Source organism: Artibeus jamaicensis, unplaced genomic scaffold (genome assembly GCF_021234435.1).
Source record: "Artibeus jamaicensis isolate MK-2021 breed Jamaican fruit bat unplaced genomic scaffold, CSHL_Jam_final contig_548, whole genome shotgun sequence".
Taxonomy (NCBI): Eukaryota; Metazoa; Chordata; class Mammalia; order Chiroptera; family Phyllostomidae; genus Artibeus; species Artibeus jamaicensis.
The window spans coordinates 16,079,769-16,097,011 of record NW_026521883.1 but is presented as its reverse complement, the minus strand read 5'-3'; the positions used below and the strand labels follow the sequence as shown (position 1 = coordinate 16,097,011).

Genomic DNA, 17,243 nt, shown 5'->3' with positions numbered 1-17,243 from the left:
TCTATTACTGGCTTCTATTACTGGTTGCCGTTGTGAATTTTCTTTATATATCTTATACTTGGAGTTTGTTGAGTTTCTTGGATCTGTAAGCTTCTAGTTTTCAAGTTTGGAAAATATTAGGCCTCTTGATATTTTCTCATAGATCACTAGTCTCTATTGCTACCTTCGAATTCACTGATCTCTTCATCTACTATGTCTGATCTGCTATTAATCCCATCAGCATAATTTTTTAAGATTTCATTTATTTTTAGAGAAAGGAGAAGGTAGAGAGAAAGAGAGGAGGAGAAACATCAATGTGTGAGAGAAGCATCAGTCAAATGTCTCTTGCACATGCCCCAACCAGGGGACTGGGCCTGCAACCCAGGCATGTGCCCTGACTGGAAATTGAACCCATGACCTTTGGCTTTGCAGGACAACACTCAATTGATCTGTGCCAGTCATCACAATTTTTATCCCAGATGTTGTTCATTTTTCTAGCTCATTTTGGGTGTATTTAATATCTTCTTAACTTTTTGAAAATAGTGGTATTAACTGTTTTAATGCCCTGTCCTATTTCTGACATAATAACCTGGGTTATTATCTGACCAGGTATTTTCCCCGCTGTGGTCATGTTTTCCTGACTCTTTGTATGCTTGGTAATCTTTCATTAGATGCCAGACACTGTGAGTTTTACCTTTGTATGCACTTGACATTTTTGTATTCCTATATCTTCTTAAGTTATTTTCTGGGATACAGAATCTTTAAGTGGAAATTACTTGACTTTTTCAGGCCTTGCTTTTATGATTTGTTAGTTGGGTAGAAAGCAGTGCTCAGTCTAGGATTACTTTTTCCCATACTACTGAGGTAAGACCTTCCTGAATTCTCTATTCAATGTCTCATGAATTATAAGTTTTTTTTCATTCTAGCTGGTATGAATAGGCACTATTTCTGGTCCTGTTTAAAGTGCCAGGGACTTGGTTCTATGAAATCTAAGTCCCTGGTTCTCCCCAAACTCTCAGTTCTATCTCCTTAACTCACCGAATCTCCCAGATTTTTGCCTTAGTTCCCATTCCCTGTACTTCAGCTTGGAAGTTCTCAAGGCAGGAAGCTGAAGCAATCACAGGGCTGACCTCATTTGTTTTCTGTCTCTCGTGGATTGCTGTGTTCATTCCTGATATTATTGTCTTGAAAACCATTGTTACATGTTGCATTGTCTCAAGGCAGGGGGAGGGTAAATCCAGTCCTTTCCACTCCAAACTGGCCAGAAGTAAAAGTCCTATAACTATTTTTCAAATTATGCAAAAACAATTCTTAAAATTACTAGAGAGATAGATATGACATTAGTATGCAAGATAATAGCTTGCATATTAAAATACTGGAAATGCTGAGATATACTTTAAAAAGGTTAGAAAATTCTGAGATAGGTTCCCAGACACTGGCATGAAAAGAGTTTCAAGATATTATCAGTCAGCAGAGGCAAGAAGTACATTCAGTAACCATCCTCAAATCTCAAGGATGAAAAGCAACACATACTTGTTTCTCACTCATTTTAAAAGTCCATTGCATTTTAAAATGGTGATCCTTGTGTTCATTGTAGGTATAGATAGCATCATCTCAAATGTTGCTGGTAAACTAATCAGAGGAAACACAAGAAGTTGGGTCTGAATTAAGTATTTCAATGCTCCAATTCAGAAGTGACACAAGTCATATTTCTCCACAATTCCCAGGTCAAACCCAGGCCAGTAAAATGGTCCCACCCAAGGATCAAGTGTAACCCTGTTAGGTATCTGTTTGTCTGGGGAGAATGATAATTATAAGGTGACTATCTAATGACTACTACGAATCATTCAATGCACCCTCCTTTTACAGTCATATATACCCTCTGTCTCTGAGGATGGTCCCATTAAATCACTGGCATCACCCTCAACATTCAGAATCTCCCACTAGTGTCTAAATCAGGGGGTGGTATGCACTACTCTCCACTTAATTTGTTGAACTAAAAAGTGGTCCCCTACACTTACAGGTTGAAACAGAAGAAAAGTATAAAAAAAACACTACTAGTCAGAAAGGGAAAGATGGGAGATGCACAGTCACTGGCTCAAAATAGTTCTCTGCTACAAACACCCTCACCTCTGGCGGTACAAAAATTTCTCAACTCAACCTGATTCTGCTCGCTGGGAGGAGATCCATAATCAATTGCTGTCCAAAATATTGATCCCACATCCAGGAGGTTGTTCCTCTTTTTTCTTCTTCTTTATTCTTCCTGACCAATTTTCAGGCGGACATTGGGAGATATGTTCTGTTTGAGGACCAATCGACTTTCTCAACCTCCTGTCTAATACAGAAAATTGGGGGGCCAAGGGTCATTTTAAGTCTTGAACAATCACTAACTTTTAGTCCAGGCTCACAGTTTGAGAGTAAACTATCTCAAAAATTAGGCTTATTTATATGACTCCAACACTGAGCCAACAGTCACACCCACAATTTTAAAGTCATGCTCCCCTCCACTCCTCCCCACTGGAGTCCCATAAACCCACCAGGCATTGGTAGAAGACTGACACTTTGGCCCGTTTTCTAAGCCATTCTGTTTGAACAGATTTACTGGGCACTGGCAGTTCCAATTCCTGACAGACATTACTATTTAGGATGTGGGAATGATGAATCAAAATTTCTGGGAATTCTCAGGAATTTCAAAATTATACAGAATCATCATTCTGTATTATGACACTATTCTTAATGAATTTTTAAATAGTTGTGAGTGACCCTAATAAACATTTAGCCCTGGCCAGGTAGCTCAGTTAGTTGGAGTGTCATCCCAGGCACCAAAAGGTTGTGGGTTCCATCCCTGGTGTGGTGCATCTGGGTGGCAACCAATTGATTTTTCTCTCTCTCTCCCTTCCTTTCTGTCTAAAATCGATAAACATATCCTTGGGTGAGAATTTAAAAAATAAAAGTAAAAAAAAACCCCACAATTATTTTTGTTATATTAAATGTTTCAGAAATTTTGTTTAAAAATATCTTTTTTTTAGCATGAACAAGATTATATATTTTTTATTATTAAATTTATTGGGGTGACATTTGTTAGGATTTATATAGGTTTTGAGTGTACCTTTCTATGATACATGGGATTGTATGTTGCACTGTATGCCCACCACCAAAAGTCAAACTGCTGTCACCATATATTTGGCCCCCTCTACCCTTGACTACCTTCCACCCCATCTTCCCTCTGGTAACCACCATACTGTCGTCTGTGCCTATGGATTAGGTTTATATCCTACATACCAGTGAAGTCACATGGTTCTTAGCTTTCTCTGACTTGTTTCACTTAGCCATGATATTCTCAAGATTAATCTATGTTGCGAATGGCAGCATTTCATCTTTTCTAATGGCTAAGTAGTATTCCATTGTGTATATGTGTGTGTGTGTGTGTGTGTATCACATTTTTTTAATCCAATCATCTATCAAAGAACACTTTGTTTTTTCTGTATCTTGGCCACCATGGATAAATGCTGCAATAAACATAGAAGTGCATATATCTTGCAAATAGTTGTTTTCCAATACTTTGGTTAGACACCAGGAAGAGGATTGCTGGGTCATATGGTTAACTGGGTCATATTCTTAATTTTTTGAGGAACCTCCATACTGTTTTCCATAGTGGCTGTACCAGTTTACATTCCCGCCAACAGTAAACAAGGGTTCCTTTTTCTTCACAATCTTTCTAACACTTGCTATTACTCATCTTGTTGATAATAGCCAAACAGGTGTGAGGTGGTATCTCATTGCAGTTTTGATTTACATTTCCCTAATAGCTAGTTAACTTGAACATCTTTTCATGTATATATTGGCCATTTATATGTCTCCTTGGGAGAGGTGTCTGTTCAGGTCCTATGCCCATTTTTCAATTGGATTTTTTTGTTTGCTGCCAAGTTGTATGAATTCTTTATATATTTTAGACATTAACCCCTTATTGGAGCTGTTATGTGCAAATATCTTGTCCCAGTCAGTTGGTTGCTTTTCTGTTTTGTTGGTGGTTTCCTTTGCTCTGCAGACACTTTTTAGTTTGATGTAGTCCCATTCACTTACTTTTGCCTTTATTTCCCTTGCCTTTTTATGACGTTTAGGGACAACTTCATAAAACCCTAAGACCAAGGTCCATAAGTTTAAGATTGTATATTGCAATACCACTATCTCTGATAAAGATGTCCGATAACAAAAAAAGAACATTATATGATGGGACATAATATAAATGCCAAATAAAAATCACTTTAAAAATTGGATATACCAAAAACATTTGAAAGTTATTCTTAAAATGAAACTTAAAATCACACAATGCATTAATTGCCCTGGGTAGTCTTTGTTTTGTAATAAATATTTCAGAAATAGAAAATTCTTTCATTTTTGCACTAGACAAACATTCAGGACTGTCAAAAAAAATCTTTACGTTTGCAGTAGATAACATGTAGCTCCAGAAACTCCCATTTTTAATGACAGAAATATTTTTTGTTTGCCCTGATTTTGGTTTTCTAGTTGAAACTGACATTGCTTTTGTTTATTTAAAGTTTAGATTAGTTTCTGATTTCATTTCAGGATGTTCCACAACATTTACTTTTTTCTTTGCATTTCTTGTTAAAGTATTTGTAAAGTACAGTAGCCTCTGGTAAATAATCGTACACTGAGAATTGCCAAGAAATTTATTTGACAGTATTTGAATACAATAGTTTGCTAGCCCATGATATACAGCAATTAAAAATGTTTTTAAGGCGGTGGGTAAAATAAAATATTTTAAAAGTTTAAAACTATAGTTTATAGTTCCCAAATTTCCCACAAACAGCATTTTACTATAATAGTTAGAAGGGGGGGTCATTTTTAAGTACAGATTGGTGAATCCCAATTAAAAAATAAGAGACCCTGAAAAAGAAGAAAAAGGTTGGAGGTATCACACTTCCTCATTTAAAACTGTATCACAAAGCTATGGTCATCAAAACAGTATGGCATTGGCATAAATATAGACATATAGCTCAATGGAACAGAATAGTGCCAAAAACTAAACCCATGTGTATATAGTCAACTAATTTACAATGAAGGAGCCAAGAATATACAATAGGGAAAGAATAGTCTCTTCAATGAATGGTGTTGAAAAAATGAGACAGCCACATGTAAAAAAAAAGTGGAACTGGTCCATTATCTTACACCATACACAAAAATTAACTCAAAAAGGAATTAAAAACTTGAATGTAAGATCCGAAGCCATAAAACTCCTAGAAGAAAATACAGATGTAAGCTCCTTGAAATTGATCTTGGTGTTGATTTTTTTATTTGAAACCAAATTCAAGGGCAAGAAAAGCAAAAATTAGTAAGTGGGACTACACCAAACTAAAGAGCTTTTGCACAGGCTGGAATGGGAGAAATAAACAGAAAACTATACTTGAAAAATAACTAAATAAAAATTTTAAAAAAGTAAAAAAAGAAATGAAGACATACTGAGTGGTAGAAGATATTTACAAACCATACATCTGATAAGGCATTAATATCCAAAATATATAAAGAGCTCACACAACTCAATAGCAAAAGACAATCAAAATAAGCACCAAACATTCCAATTTTAAAAATGGGGAGTACCTGAAAAGATTTTTCCAAAGATATACAAATGGCCAAGATACAGAAAAAATGCTCAACATCACTAATCATACTGGAAATGCAAATTAAAACCACAGTATCACCTCACACCTGTTAGAAAGACTATTACAAAAAAGATAAGAAATAACAGGTGTTGGTGAGGATGTAGAGAAAAGGGAATCCTTGTGCTCTATTGGTAGAAATATAAATTAATGCAGCCACTATGGAAAACAGTATGGAAGTTCCTCAAGAAACTAAAAGTGAAACTACCATATGGTCCAACAATTCTAATTCTGGGTATTTATCCAAAAAATATGAAAACACTAACTTGAAAAGATGCATGCACCCCCATATTCATTGTGGCATACTTTCAATAACCAAGGTACAGAATAACCGAAGTGCCCACTGATGGATGTACAGCTAAAGAAAATATAATACACACTGGAACACTATTCACCCATTAAAAAAAGTGAAATCATGACATGAATAGACCTCGTGGGCATTATGGTGAGTTAAGTCAGAGAGAAAAAGATAAATACCATATGACCTCACTTATATGTGGAATCTAAAAAAAAAAAAAATCCTGAACTCATGAATACAGAGATCGGTGCTTGCCTGATTTGAGGGCTGAGGGTTGGGAGTGTGAATAAAATGGGTAACAGGGTCAAAGGGTATATATTTTTCTCTTATAAAATGAGTAAGTCATGGGGATGGTGAGCATAACTTACTACCATTGGTGGCTACCATTGATAATACTATATTGCATACTTCAAAGCAGCTAGAAGAGGGAATCGTGCAAGTTGTCATCATAAAAATTTTTTTCCATGTGTGATGTTGGATACTAAGTAGACTTATTGCGGTGGTCAATTGCAACAAACACAAGTTTTAAATTATTACATTGTACACCTAAAACTAATGAATTTTTTTTACCCCAATTTAAAAAAAGGTTGAATTAAGTGAGTAGTGCAAATTTTCTGTCGTTTTTGGAAAAGTCATATGACCCCAGATGTACCAAGGTCATTTCCTGGAAACCAAAATCCATGGTAACTTGTCTGATCAGCAGTTATTCAGGCTATCAACATCTGCAGCTACAGCTTCATGTATAGCTTAATCCAATAATCTTCATAATGATGACTATGTAATCAAAGAAGACTAAATTATGCCTAGTATATTAAATGAAAGTGACTTTATAATACATTTAACAAGCAATTAAAAGTTACCTTTACCTAACTGTAGAAGTAACTTCACCCAGGATGTTCCCACTGTTGCTGCAGATATGTTTAATTTCTTACAAGGTGATCTGAGTGAAGTGTCTTTCAATTTACAGCTTTTAAGTTGAAAATTAAACACTGCCATGACTTTTTAAATCTTTACTGTATCTTTTTCCATTACCATTTAGTCCCCTGGTTATACCCTCTTTCCCTCAGCAATCACCACATTGTCCATGTACCTGAGCCCTTTTTCCTCAACCCCTCCACCCTCTAACTACCCCCACACCCACTAGCTGTCATCCTGTTTTCTATCTACGAGTCTGTCCCCACCCCATTTTCCTTGTTAGTTCAGTTTGTTCATTCGATTCCACATGAGTGAATCATATGGTATTTGCCTTTTTGCTTATTTCATTTAGCACGTTTTTCCGGTCCATCCATATTGTCACAAAGGGTAAAACTTTCTTTTTTATGACTGAGTAGTATCCCATTGTGTAAATGGCCCATAGTTGTTTTACCCACTCATCTATTGATGGACACTTGGGCTGCTTCCATATCTTAGTGATTGTAAATAATGCTGCAGTGAACATAGGGGTGCTTATATTCTTTTGAATTAGTGTTTTGGGTTCCTTTGGATATATTCTCAGAGGTAGGATCGCTGGGTCAAAAGGCATATCCATTTTTAAATTCTTGAGATATCTCCATACTGCTTTCCACAGAGACTGCCCAAATCTTCATTCCCAACAACTGTGCAAAAAGGTTCCCCTTTCTCTACAACTTCACCTGTACTTATTTGTTGATTTATTGATGACAGCGATTCTGACAGGTGTCATAGTATCTCATTGTGGTTTTAATTTGTATTTCTCTGGAGATTAGTGATGTTGAGCATCTTTTCACATGTCCATTTGCCATCTGTATGTCCTCTTTGGAGAAGTGGTTTTTTTGTGTGAGTTTGTAAGTCACTGGCTACTGACACCTTATTAGATATTAGGCGAATATCTTCTCCCATTCTGTGGATTGTCTTTTTATTTTGTTGATGATTTCCTTTGCTGTGCAAAACCTTTTTAGTTTGATGTAGTCCCATTTGTTTTTTTTTTTCTTTTTTCCCCTTGCCTCGGGTGGGGGGGAGATACACCTGATAAAAAAATTGATATGAGCAACGTCTGAGATTTTCTGCCTACATTTTCTTCTAGGATCTTTATGGTTTTGGGTCTAACATTTAAATCTCTGATCCATTTTGATTTCATTCATGTATGGTGGAAGGAGGTGATCCAAGTTACATTTTTCCCCACATATTTGTCCAATCAGGGCTGAAGGGAGTGGCATGAAATATTCAAGGTGATGAAAAGGACCTACAACCAAGGCTACTTTACCCAGCAAGGCTATCATTTAAAACTGAAGAAGAAATAAGGAACTTCCCAGACAAGAAAAAGCTGAAGAAGTTTGTTAACATCAAATCAGTACTGTAACAAATGTTAAAGGGTTTACTTTCACAAGGAGGAGGAAAAAACAACAGAGAAACAGTCTAACAATAAAAAAAATGTCATGATTTAAAAAATCTATCTAACCCTGGTTGGGTAACTCAGTTGGTTAGAACATATTTCTAATACATCAAAGTTGCAGGTTGACACCCAGTCAGGGCACATACAAGAAACAACCAATGAATGCATAAATAAGTAGAACAAATTGATGATTCTCTCTCCCCTTTCCTCTCACTCTAAAATCAATTAAAAAAAACCCATTTGACTATATTCTTTTGTCTACATGGATCTGCATATGTGCCCTATGTAAAAGAAAAAAAAGAGTTTCACTTCTTTGCTGGAAAAAAAACCAAGTCTTAGAATTATAGTTATCTAGTAAAAGTGAAACACCTATAATCCTTTTTGAGTGCCTATATACGTGATACAAAAGTCTTATTTCTTTAAAGTCAGTAGGAAAGATTGGTATTGGAGTAACAATTTTGATGGAACAAAACTTATCGTGCCAACCATGGAGTCAAAAAATGACATTATAGAAGGCTACAAAAATGTAATGATGTTAAAATTATTAAATTATGTGAAGTATATCTTTATATTACACATCTTCCCTATTAACACAATAATTACTCCTCCTCCTGAGGTAAAATCCCTTAATTCCTGGCAATAAAAAATATTACTAGTTCCTTTTCTTTAGGTTAAGAAGTACTCCATTCCATATATGTATAATCACTGTATAAATAATAAAACAAACTATAATTATATGATCAATGGGAGCATTATTTGCAAAAAATAAAAGATTTATTTTAAAAAGCAACTTTCAATGTAAATGCTGAGAACTATAGGTCTGACTGAAAATAATAACTTTAGAATCAGATCAAATCTTGGCTTTGTAACCTTAGGTAAATATTGCCCAGATATGTGATTCCTTATCTTTTTACTTATAGCAAAAACAAGGTAACTTGTATCTTGCCAGTTCCTTTAAAAATGTTTAGAATAGTTCTTAAAATTTGTAGAAGGTAAAACAATTCCAAAATTCTCCCTAAAACACTGGAGAGATGCAAAGGGGAAGAAATAACACATAAATATGGCATTTAGATTTTCAATGTAAATTAAAAGTATACGCCACCAAATCAATATAATCAAATTAATGTCACTGAACTGCACTTTTAACCTATCATAATCCTACTGCTAGATAACAGGGAACCCTAAAATACTAAGGCACTAGTCATTAGTTAGTTCTTAGGCAAACAGTAACTAACTAACCTGCATTACTGGCTTTCACCGTCATATCAAGTGAGTCTAAACACTCTAAAGCAAAAGTTAAATCTAGCCAACATTGTTTTTTTTTTTAAAATAAAGTTTTAATGAAACACAAACAGGCTATTGTTTACACACTACCTATAGGTGCTTCTATGCTACAAGGAAGACTTAAGTAATTGTGACCAGGGCCCACAATTTAGCACCTGGACTCACAACAGAAAAGTCTGCAGACCACTCTTCTAAAGTACTGCTATATATAGGTTTGGTTTGCTTACCTGAACTGTTTGTTCCTGATCAGAAATCAGGTAAGGAAATTGTGTGAGAACATATACCAATTAGGTTACTAAATACAATGTTTATTTCAACTGCTTTTGTTTTCAGTGCCACACTTTCTCAATAAAGAACTTACAGTTTGGTACAGGTTCCTTTTCTTGCAGTGGATAGGTATAAACAGTTCACTGAACAGCTCCTTTGAATAGCACTACTATAAAGGTATATATATAGAGGCAGGAGAAGGGACAACTCCAAAGCTCAAAAGGCATTAATGTCACTGGGAGACTTATTTTGCCACAGTGCTCTAGAGTTTTGTAGCATAGGCTTGGCAACTAATTGAATGAGTTTCTCAAAGTGAATCACAAAGACTTTTTCTTCTACTTCCTGCTCTTCTAAGTTTTAAATTACTCCCCAAATCTTTCCTGCTCGATAGATTTATGATTCAACAAGGTGAAGGGGAAGAGCAAATAGGTCCCTTTCTCCCTATCTTTTCTTGGGAGCAGGAGAGATAAAAATATTGTTTTCCCACCCCTCCCCCATATTCAAGAAAATAACTTAATATATTTTGCCTATTTAGCTTCTTTAATTTACTGAGCAGATAGAAAACTATAATATTAAATTATATTTCTCTTGAAGTGAAAGGGTTTAGAAAACATATCTATTCTCTGTAAATATTAGCAGTACTTCGCCCTATATTTTACTGACTTAAAATATATCATATATCAAATTAAAAAATACAGAATGAAACCCTACCACTAACTTTAACATGAAATTTCCTTGAACAAGCATACAGTTTCTAAAGGCGCCACAGGTAATCTGACTCAAGCAGTTTTCTGAAAAATAAAATTATTCAGGGACAGAATTTTATTACAAATATTTACTCAAAAACTATATACAGCAGAATTTTAATAGACATTTAAAACATTTAATATTCAGTGGAACAAAATTTAAGAATTCAATGCACGTTTTAAGAAGTAAAAATGTAGCATTTTAAATAAAAGTTTATTAGTACTTCAAAGCAGACTACTGTTATTCTTACTGATTTCTAGATCTTTATTAACTAGAGGATAAAAAACAACTGAAAATCAACTTAGTGGCCATCTTATGGATAAATTAGACTAAATATCCCAAACCAATTTTTCACATCACTGCTTTAGGTTCCATTTGAAGTCTCTATTTTACAATTAAAGGAAAAGTCACTTAAACATGGCTGAGTTCATGCCAGGACATGTTTTCAGTTTGCTGCTTTACAGTATCTTTATTATCTCATACTTTGGTTTGGTTTCCAGACCATTTTTATGAGTCTAATTCTAAAGATCATTAAAACAATATTAAAAGCATAATAGCTACAGAAGTTTCAACAATGGATTTCTACTTTATACAACTAGTTCATTAAGGGATTTCTGCACAGCTCACACTGACAAAACACAAATATAAATTTATATTTTAATAATTTCACTTTCACTGAAAGTTTAATTAAGGTAAGCTTACAGCCTGGCAGGCTAACACTTGTATGGAGGTACATGGATTCAAATATTCTGTTTACATGCTTATGATAGTCTGGAATGTTATATTAAATCCAAAATAAGTTTACGTTCATTCAAATTCTCAATAGCTTCATTAATTTCATACTCTAAGCATTTACCAGCATCATACCCAAAATAAAGCTTTCACTAACAATGCCAATTAGCCATTATTTTAAATCAATTATTCCCCAAAAGTATGTGGTTTCCAACTTTCTTCCTCTGAGTTGAGAAGGACATATAAGTAATAAAGATATTTAGCTTAGGATTGATGGAATTTTCAATGCTTATAAATGTAACTAATATTCTAATAATGATTCATATTGGCAATCAAGTTTCATTTCCTTGAGAACTGTTAAATGAAGCTTTTCTATTGTAAACATTCATTAAAATTCTGTTCATGTTTTAAAACCCCTTGAAAATCCACACTATCATGCTATTATTGAACTGATTTCTGTAATAATGTAGGTTGTTCAGAGAAAGTGTATGAATGACCTCCCTCACATTTTTCTGTTTCTGAACTCCACTAAAGCACCACTGAGCTCACCTGATAGCACTGTTCCAAATGCTCTCACCATTTGTACACTAAAACTGAGAATGACAACTAATTTCAACTTCTTTCTTTTTCATCTGCAAGGTCTACTGTTGTCTCTGATGTGCTAGGGCTATTTTCCCCAGGTACATCATCTGTTTGATCAGACACTACTTCATCAGGCTTGGCTGAAGGATCACCACTACCTTTCTGAAGAATCTCTGTGGCTTCATACTCAAGTACCTCTGATGGAGTCAAAGGTTCCAGATGCACACTGCCTTGCTCACTAACATCAGAACTAACAGATTCAGGTTCATCTCTTTTTCTCAAAAACTGATCAATGCTAACATCACCAGATGTCAACCGCAAATCCTTAATATTCTTTGAAGAAAACCCAGCTTCATTGCAGTTTTGATCTTTAATCTCATCACATGAAATTATGTTTTCTGAACTTTCACACATTTTCAGCTCTGTTTCTTGACAAATGTGCTCAATTTGTTTTTCCTTTTCCACTTTATCCTCACCAATATTTGAATCATAACTGAAGATATTCTTTGAGCCAGTTTCCTTGTCTTCAAGACAGATATCCTTTTCCTTATCTGAAACTATTATGCTTTCTTCACTTTTCGTTGCTGATGGGGCTTCAAATGAATTTGCATCACATCCACTTTTTTCTTCTTCTGAAGAAGCTTTATCATGTTGACTGAAAAAAAAATTAAGCCTTTCATTATCTATTCCTTCATATAACACAATGTTTTTTAACATTATCAAAATAAAGACATGCTCTAAATATTCTTTTTAAAATTAAGGCTTACTTGTCCATCAAAAAGGAAAACAAAATCCAGGTTCACAGTCCTCGTCATTTTACAAACTAGGAGGCTGCTATTTTCTTAGGCAAGAGAGTGAAAAACTCCAGAATCTCACATTAAAAGTAGAGTCTATCAGCTAGTTTTAGTCCTGGCTATTATTTTCATCTCTTAACATCCTTGCTTGATTTTAGTTAAAATTTAAACATTCTTATTAATTTCTGAGAGTACTTTACATAAGAAATAAATGTATATGGAAAAAACTATTTTTCTTTTATGATTGGTATATCCTCTTATGGTTACAATATCTTTATATATGCAAAATCAAATAAGCATTCATAAACATTTCCCTAATTTTTAATAGCCTAACTTAAGGAAACACAAAACTATGCCTAAAAATATGTAAAATACATAGATTTGTGTACATTTGTACATATATGTTTATGAGTGTGTCTGTGCGTTTACTTTTATTCTGATGTGTTAAGAGAAACTATTAGTGAATAATCAAATATTAGAAATAGAAGATTTCTAAGAGGATCTCCAGCCGCTTATCTAGATGTAACAATGTTTATTTTAGCAAAAATAAATTTAATGATAACATAGGTCTTATTTCTTACATTAATCTACCCAGAATTTAGACTTTCTTTGTAATGAATTGACAAATATAAAAGCAATAGTACCAATTATTTACTATTTCCTAAATTATATTTATGAGGCCATTTCACTATATATTTTGTTATGATCTATCTTTAGACTGACAATTCTTAAGCCAATTCGAGACTGTCTTAACAATTATAGATTAACAATGTACTTTATTATCCAATTGAGCAAACTGCCTATATTCTACTCTTCTCCCTAAATTTAATCATTTAATAATGCAAAGGATATTTGTACAAGGCCATTCATTGAAATAGTGTTTCAATAGTGAATATAGAAGCAACCTAAGGTCTAACAATAGGGCAATAATTAAATAAATTATGGTATTAATAAAAAGAAAAATATGAATCTTAAATTTTGTCACTTTCCAAACCATATCCTATAAATTTGGAAAATGGCTTATCATGCAAGCTATTAATATTGTTTTATCCCAGTAAATGTTTTTATTTAGATCTTGCACATTTCTCATTTTTGTTAATATTGTGAATTAACATTTTTCCATTACATTTTGTAATCACATGTTATTGTACATAAGGAAGATTCTTAGCTAATTTTCTTGGGTCTTATAATAGGCCAATTACATCATCTCAAAAAATTATATTTTCCCGGGCCCTGGCTGGTGTAGCTCAGTGGATTGAGCGCGGGCCTGGGAACCAAGCAACCACGGTTCGATTCCCAGTCAGGGCACATGCCTGGGTTGCAGGCCAGTTCCCAGCAGGGGACACGCCAGAGGCAACCATACATTGATATTTCTCTCCCTCTCCTTCCTTTCCCCTCTAAAGATAAATAAATTAAATCTTTAAAAAAATTATATTTTCCTCATTTAAATTTGTATAATTGTTACTTTGTCCAGCTCTTATTGGACTAACTACAATTTACAGAAAATGTTAAATAACAAAGAAGTGACTAGTCTGCTTTTTCTCTTTAGTTGAGTATTAGTAAATTCTTCCCCCTCCCTTTCAGGACTCTAGAAAAAATGCTATGTGAAAAGAGGGCTAGATCATTTTTCTAGCTAATTCTAAGGAACACCTTCATAAGGCTTTATTCCATAAATTGCTTATTAATGGCTTTAACAAGCAACCTACTATAAAATATACAGTATAAAAAAGAAATGAAGGAATCAATTTAAAAGTAATTGAACAACAAAAAAAGGCATAATAAAATTATCTGGAAAAAAATTTCTAAGTAGAATGTTGGAATTATTTTATTAAAAGTTTGGGAAATGTCTTATATTCTTTAGTGCCCTACCTGAGCACTAAATGTTTAAAAACCAATTCCTAAATTTTGAAACTTTTAAGTTGAGAGGGCACCACGTAAGTACCAATAAGGCTTTCTGAAAATAATTTATATATAAAAAAAGATTGTTACCTATTTGCATTAATTTTCCTTATGTTGTAACTTGTAGCATCTTTTAACTGTTTTCATTCAATAGGGGCATTTAAAATCTGTTAACATTTTACTTACTAGTATGTACTTTAAAATCTTTAACTTTATACTCTACATGTATAAAAGTATTTAAAAACTAAGGATCTGTAATATAATTCTGTTGAATTAAAATTTCAAAAAGTTTTAAATTAAAAGCCACTACTAAAAACAATACCATATACAAACATTTAAACAGTTCTTTGCTGATTAACTAAAATGATGCAAAACAAGTGCCATTTATATACTTGGTTTCAAGAGATTCAGTTTTTCCTTATATTTACCTTTCAGAATTTGGTGTTTCTGTTTCTTCTTCTGCCATATTAGGTCTTGCAATTTCCTGAAATGATTAATAATAATTTTCTTTTACATTCATAGATAAGCTTAAACTAATTTTATGATATTAAACTTTCTCGAGGAATTTAAATGTTCAATCTTATACACGAAGGAACTAAAAAAATAGTTTCTTAATTAAAAGTATGTATGTACTACAGTAATTCTCATCAAAAGTCCAATTTTAAAAATTCTCTTTAAAGAAATCTATAAGAAATTCTTTGTACCACAAGTTTCTGAATCAAGGTCATAAAACAGTTATACAGTTATAAGAATACCTGCTTTCCTTAGACTCTGTTTCAAATATGGGCCATAATTACAATCACAGTTCCTTGAACAACACGGTTTGAACTGTGCAGGTCCGCTTATACGCAGAATTTCTTCAATAAATATACAGTTGACACTCTGTATCCCTGGGTTTCGCTTCTGTGGATTCATCTGACCTCGGGTTAAAAACAGTATTTTCAATCTGCGGTTGGGAATCCACAGATGTGGAAGGCCAACTGTATGTAATGTTCTATGCCGTTTTATGTAAGGGACCTGAGCATTCATGGGCTTTGTTATCCACTGGGTTAGCAATGAGGTCCTAAAACCGACCCACTGCAGATATCTAGGACAACCATACTATAGGTTTTTTTGGATTAAGTCAATCTACACACAAACTTTCAACTGCATGGGGGTCAGTGTCCCTAAGCCCCAGGTTGTTCAAAAGTCAACTTTACTTGAATAGAAAATTAGTTAAACACAATTTAAATTTGAACAAGTGGCGTCCACACTTTTTTAAAAAAAACAAACATTAAGTACAGACACTTAAAAACATTTCTGAAATTATCATTTCATATTTGGAGTCCTGGTAAGTGGAAGTAATATTAAATGACAAATTATATATTTTACTTATTTCAAATCTTTCATGGGGAGGAAAGAATACAATAAAACCTTAGAAAGCCAGAGGCCAGCATAACAGTTTATAACAATTATCAATTATTGAGCACATATGACGCATACAGTATGTTAAGAACTTTACATTCACTATCTCATTTCATTCACATACTAGACATAATAAACTCCATGTTTACAAATAAAAAATTAAACTGCATAGGTAAAGTAGAAAACCTAAAGCAATGCCACAAGTGGTGAATTTCTTAACCATTATAATGATGACCCAAGCCTGTGAGACTGATAAATGTATTAATCTCATACATTTATTTCTTCACTCTCACAAAACCTTGCTAAGATGAGGGCAAAGAAATAAAACATTTCCCCCCATAGACACCAAGTAAACACCAAAGCAGACTTACTGTCAAAGAGGTTTCAACAAATTTTTAAATGGAAAGTGGCTGGGGAGTGGAAACCGACTGCATATTGTAGAGGAAGTTGCAAGAAAACATCTAAGTTGGAAGTACAAGAGAATCATTCTGCCCAAACAACCCAAGAAATCTGGTATTTGATGGAATTCAGTACAACATTCAGTCCATAAAAGGTAAAAATGAAACACAAAGACTAATGAGAAATCTAAATGCCTTTCTACGGGTACAACAGATACCTATCCTCGAGCTACCACAAAGGCTAGAGGTTAATTAACTCTGAACTGGAGACAGTATAAACTTGTGAACACTAAGAACGGCAAAGGGTAGGCATGAGATACTGAGAAAAATAAGGCAAAACAAGTAATAAATTAGTCAAATCCATAAACTGAGTAAAGGGACCCACAGTCGCTCTCCTGCCTGGATCCCACAACGTCAGTAGCCAGAGAAATCATTCTTCATCTTACCACCTCCAACTGGAATCTAGATTTCTTCTTTGAAGAAAATTACTAGCCCCAAATAGAAGATTTCCCATAATGATTTTGAGCGCATACTCCCCAACAAAGAATCAGTCAGCTGAGCACCTGATTTCTTATGTTAAAGTCCAAACAATTCCCTGGCAGACTGTGCAGTTTGTACAGCACACTAATTCAGGACATGACCTTTCCATATATGAATCCATGTCAGCAGCTCTCCAAGACTGCCTCACAGACCACTGGGACCTCCAAAACACCTTCAGGAGGCACATGAAATTAAAACAAAAACAGTGGTGGGTAAAATTGCTGGCATCTCAACACCAATCAAGGGAGTAGCACCAAATCAAAATTGTATTATCAGCACACATCAGCAGTA

At 34.1% G+C, this 17,243-nt stretch overlaps 1 protein-coding gene across 7 annotated transcripts in view; it reads right to left on the bottom strand.

Moving 5' to 3' along the window:
* Positions 1-4,622: 4,622 nt before the first annotated feature.
* The window catches only part of ZNF280D (zinc finger protein 280D), a 101,319-nt gene continuing 88,698 nt past the window's right edge, over positions 4,623-17,243 (bottom strand). For 5 of the 7 annotated variants that reach the window (XM_037151111.2, XM_037151109.2, XM_037151110.2 and 2 more), the window contains exons 19-20: positions 15,039-15,094; positions 4,623-12,572 (exon numbers count right to left, since the gene is read on the bottom strand). In XM_037151111.2, the coding sequence (XP_037007006.2) occupies positions 11,948-12,572; positions 15,039-15,094 (681 nt within the window). In that variant the 3' untranslated portion in view covers positions 4,623-11,947. Of the gene's footprint in view, positions 12,573-15,038; positions 15,095-15,365; positions 15,531-17,243 lie in introns of those variants that run through there. The other 2 variants (XM_037151113.2, XM_037151115.2) reach the window with 2 other exon arrangements.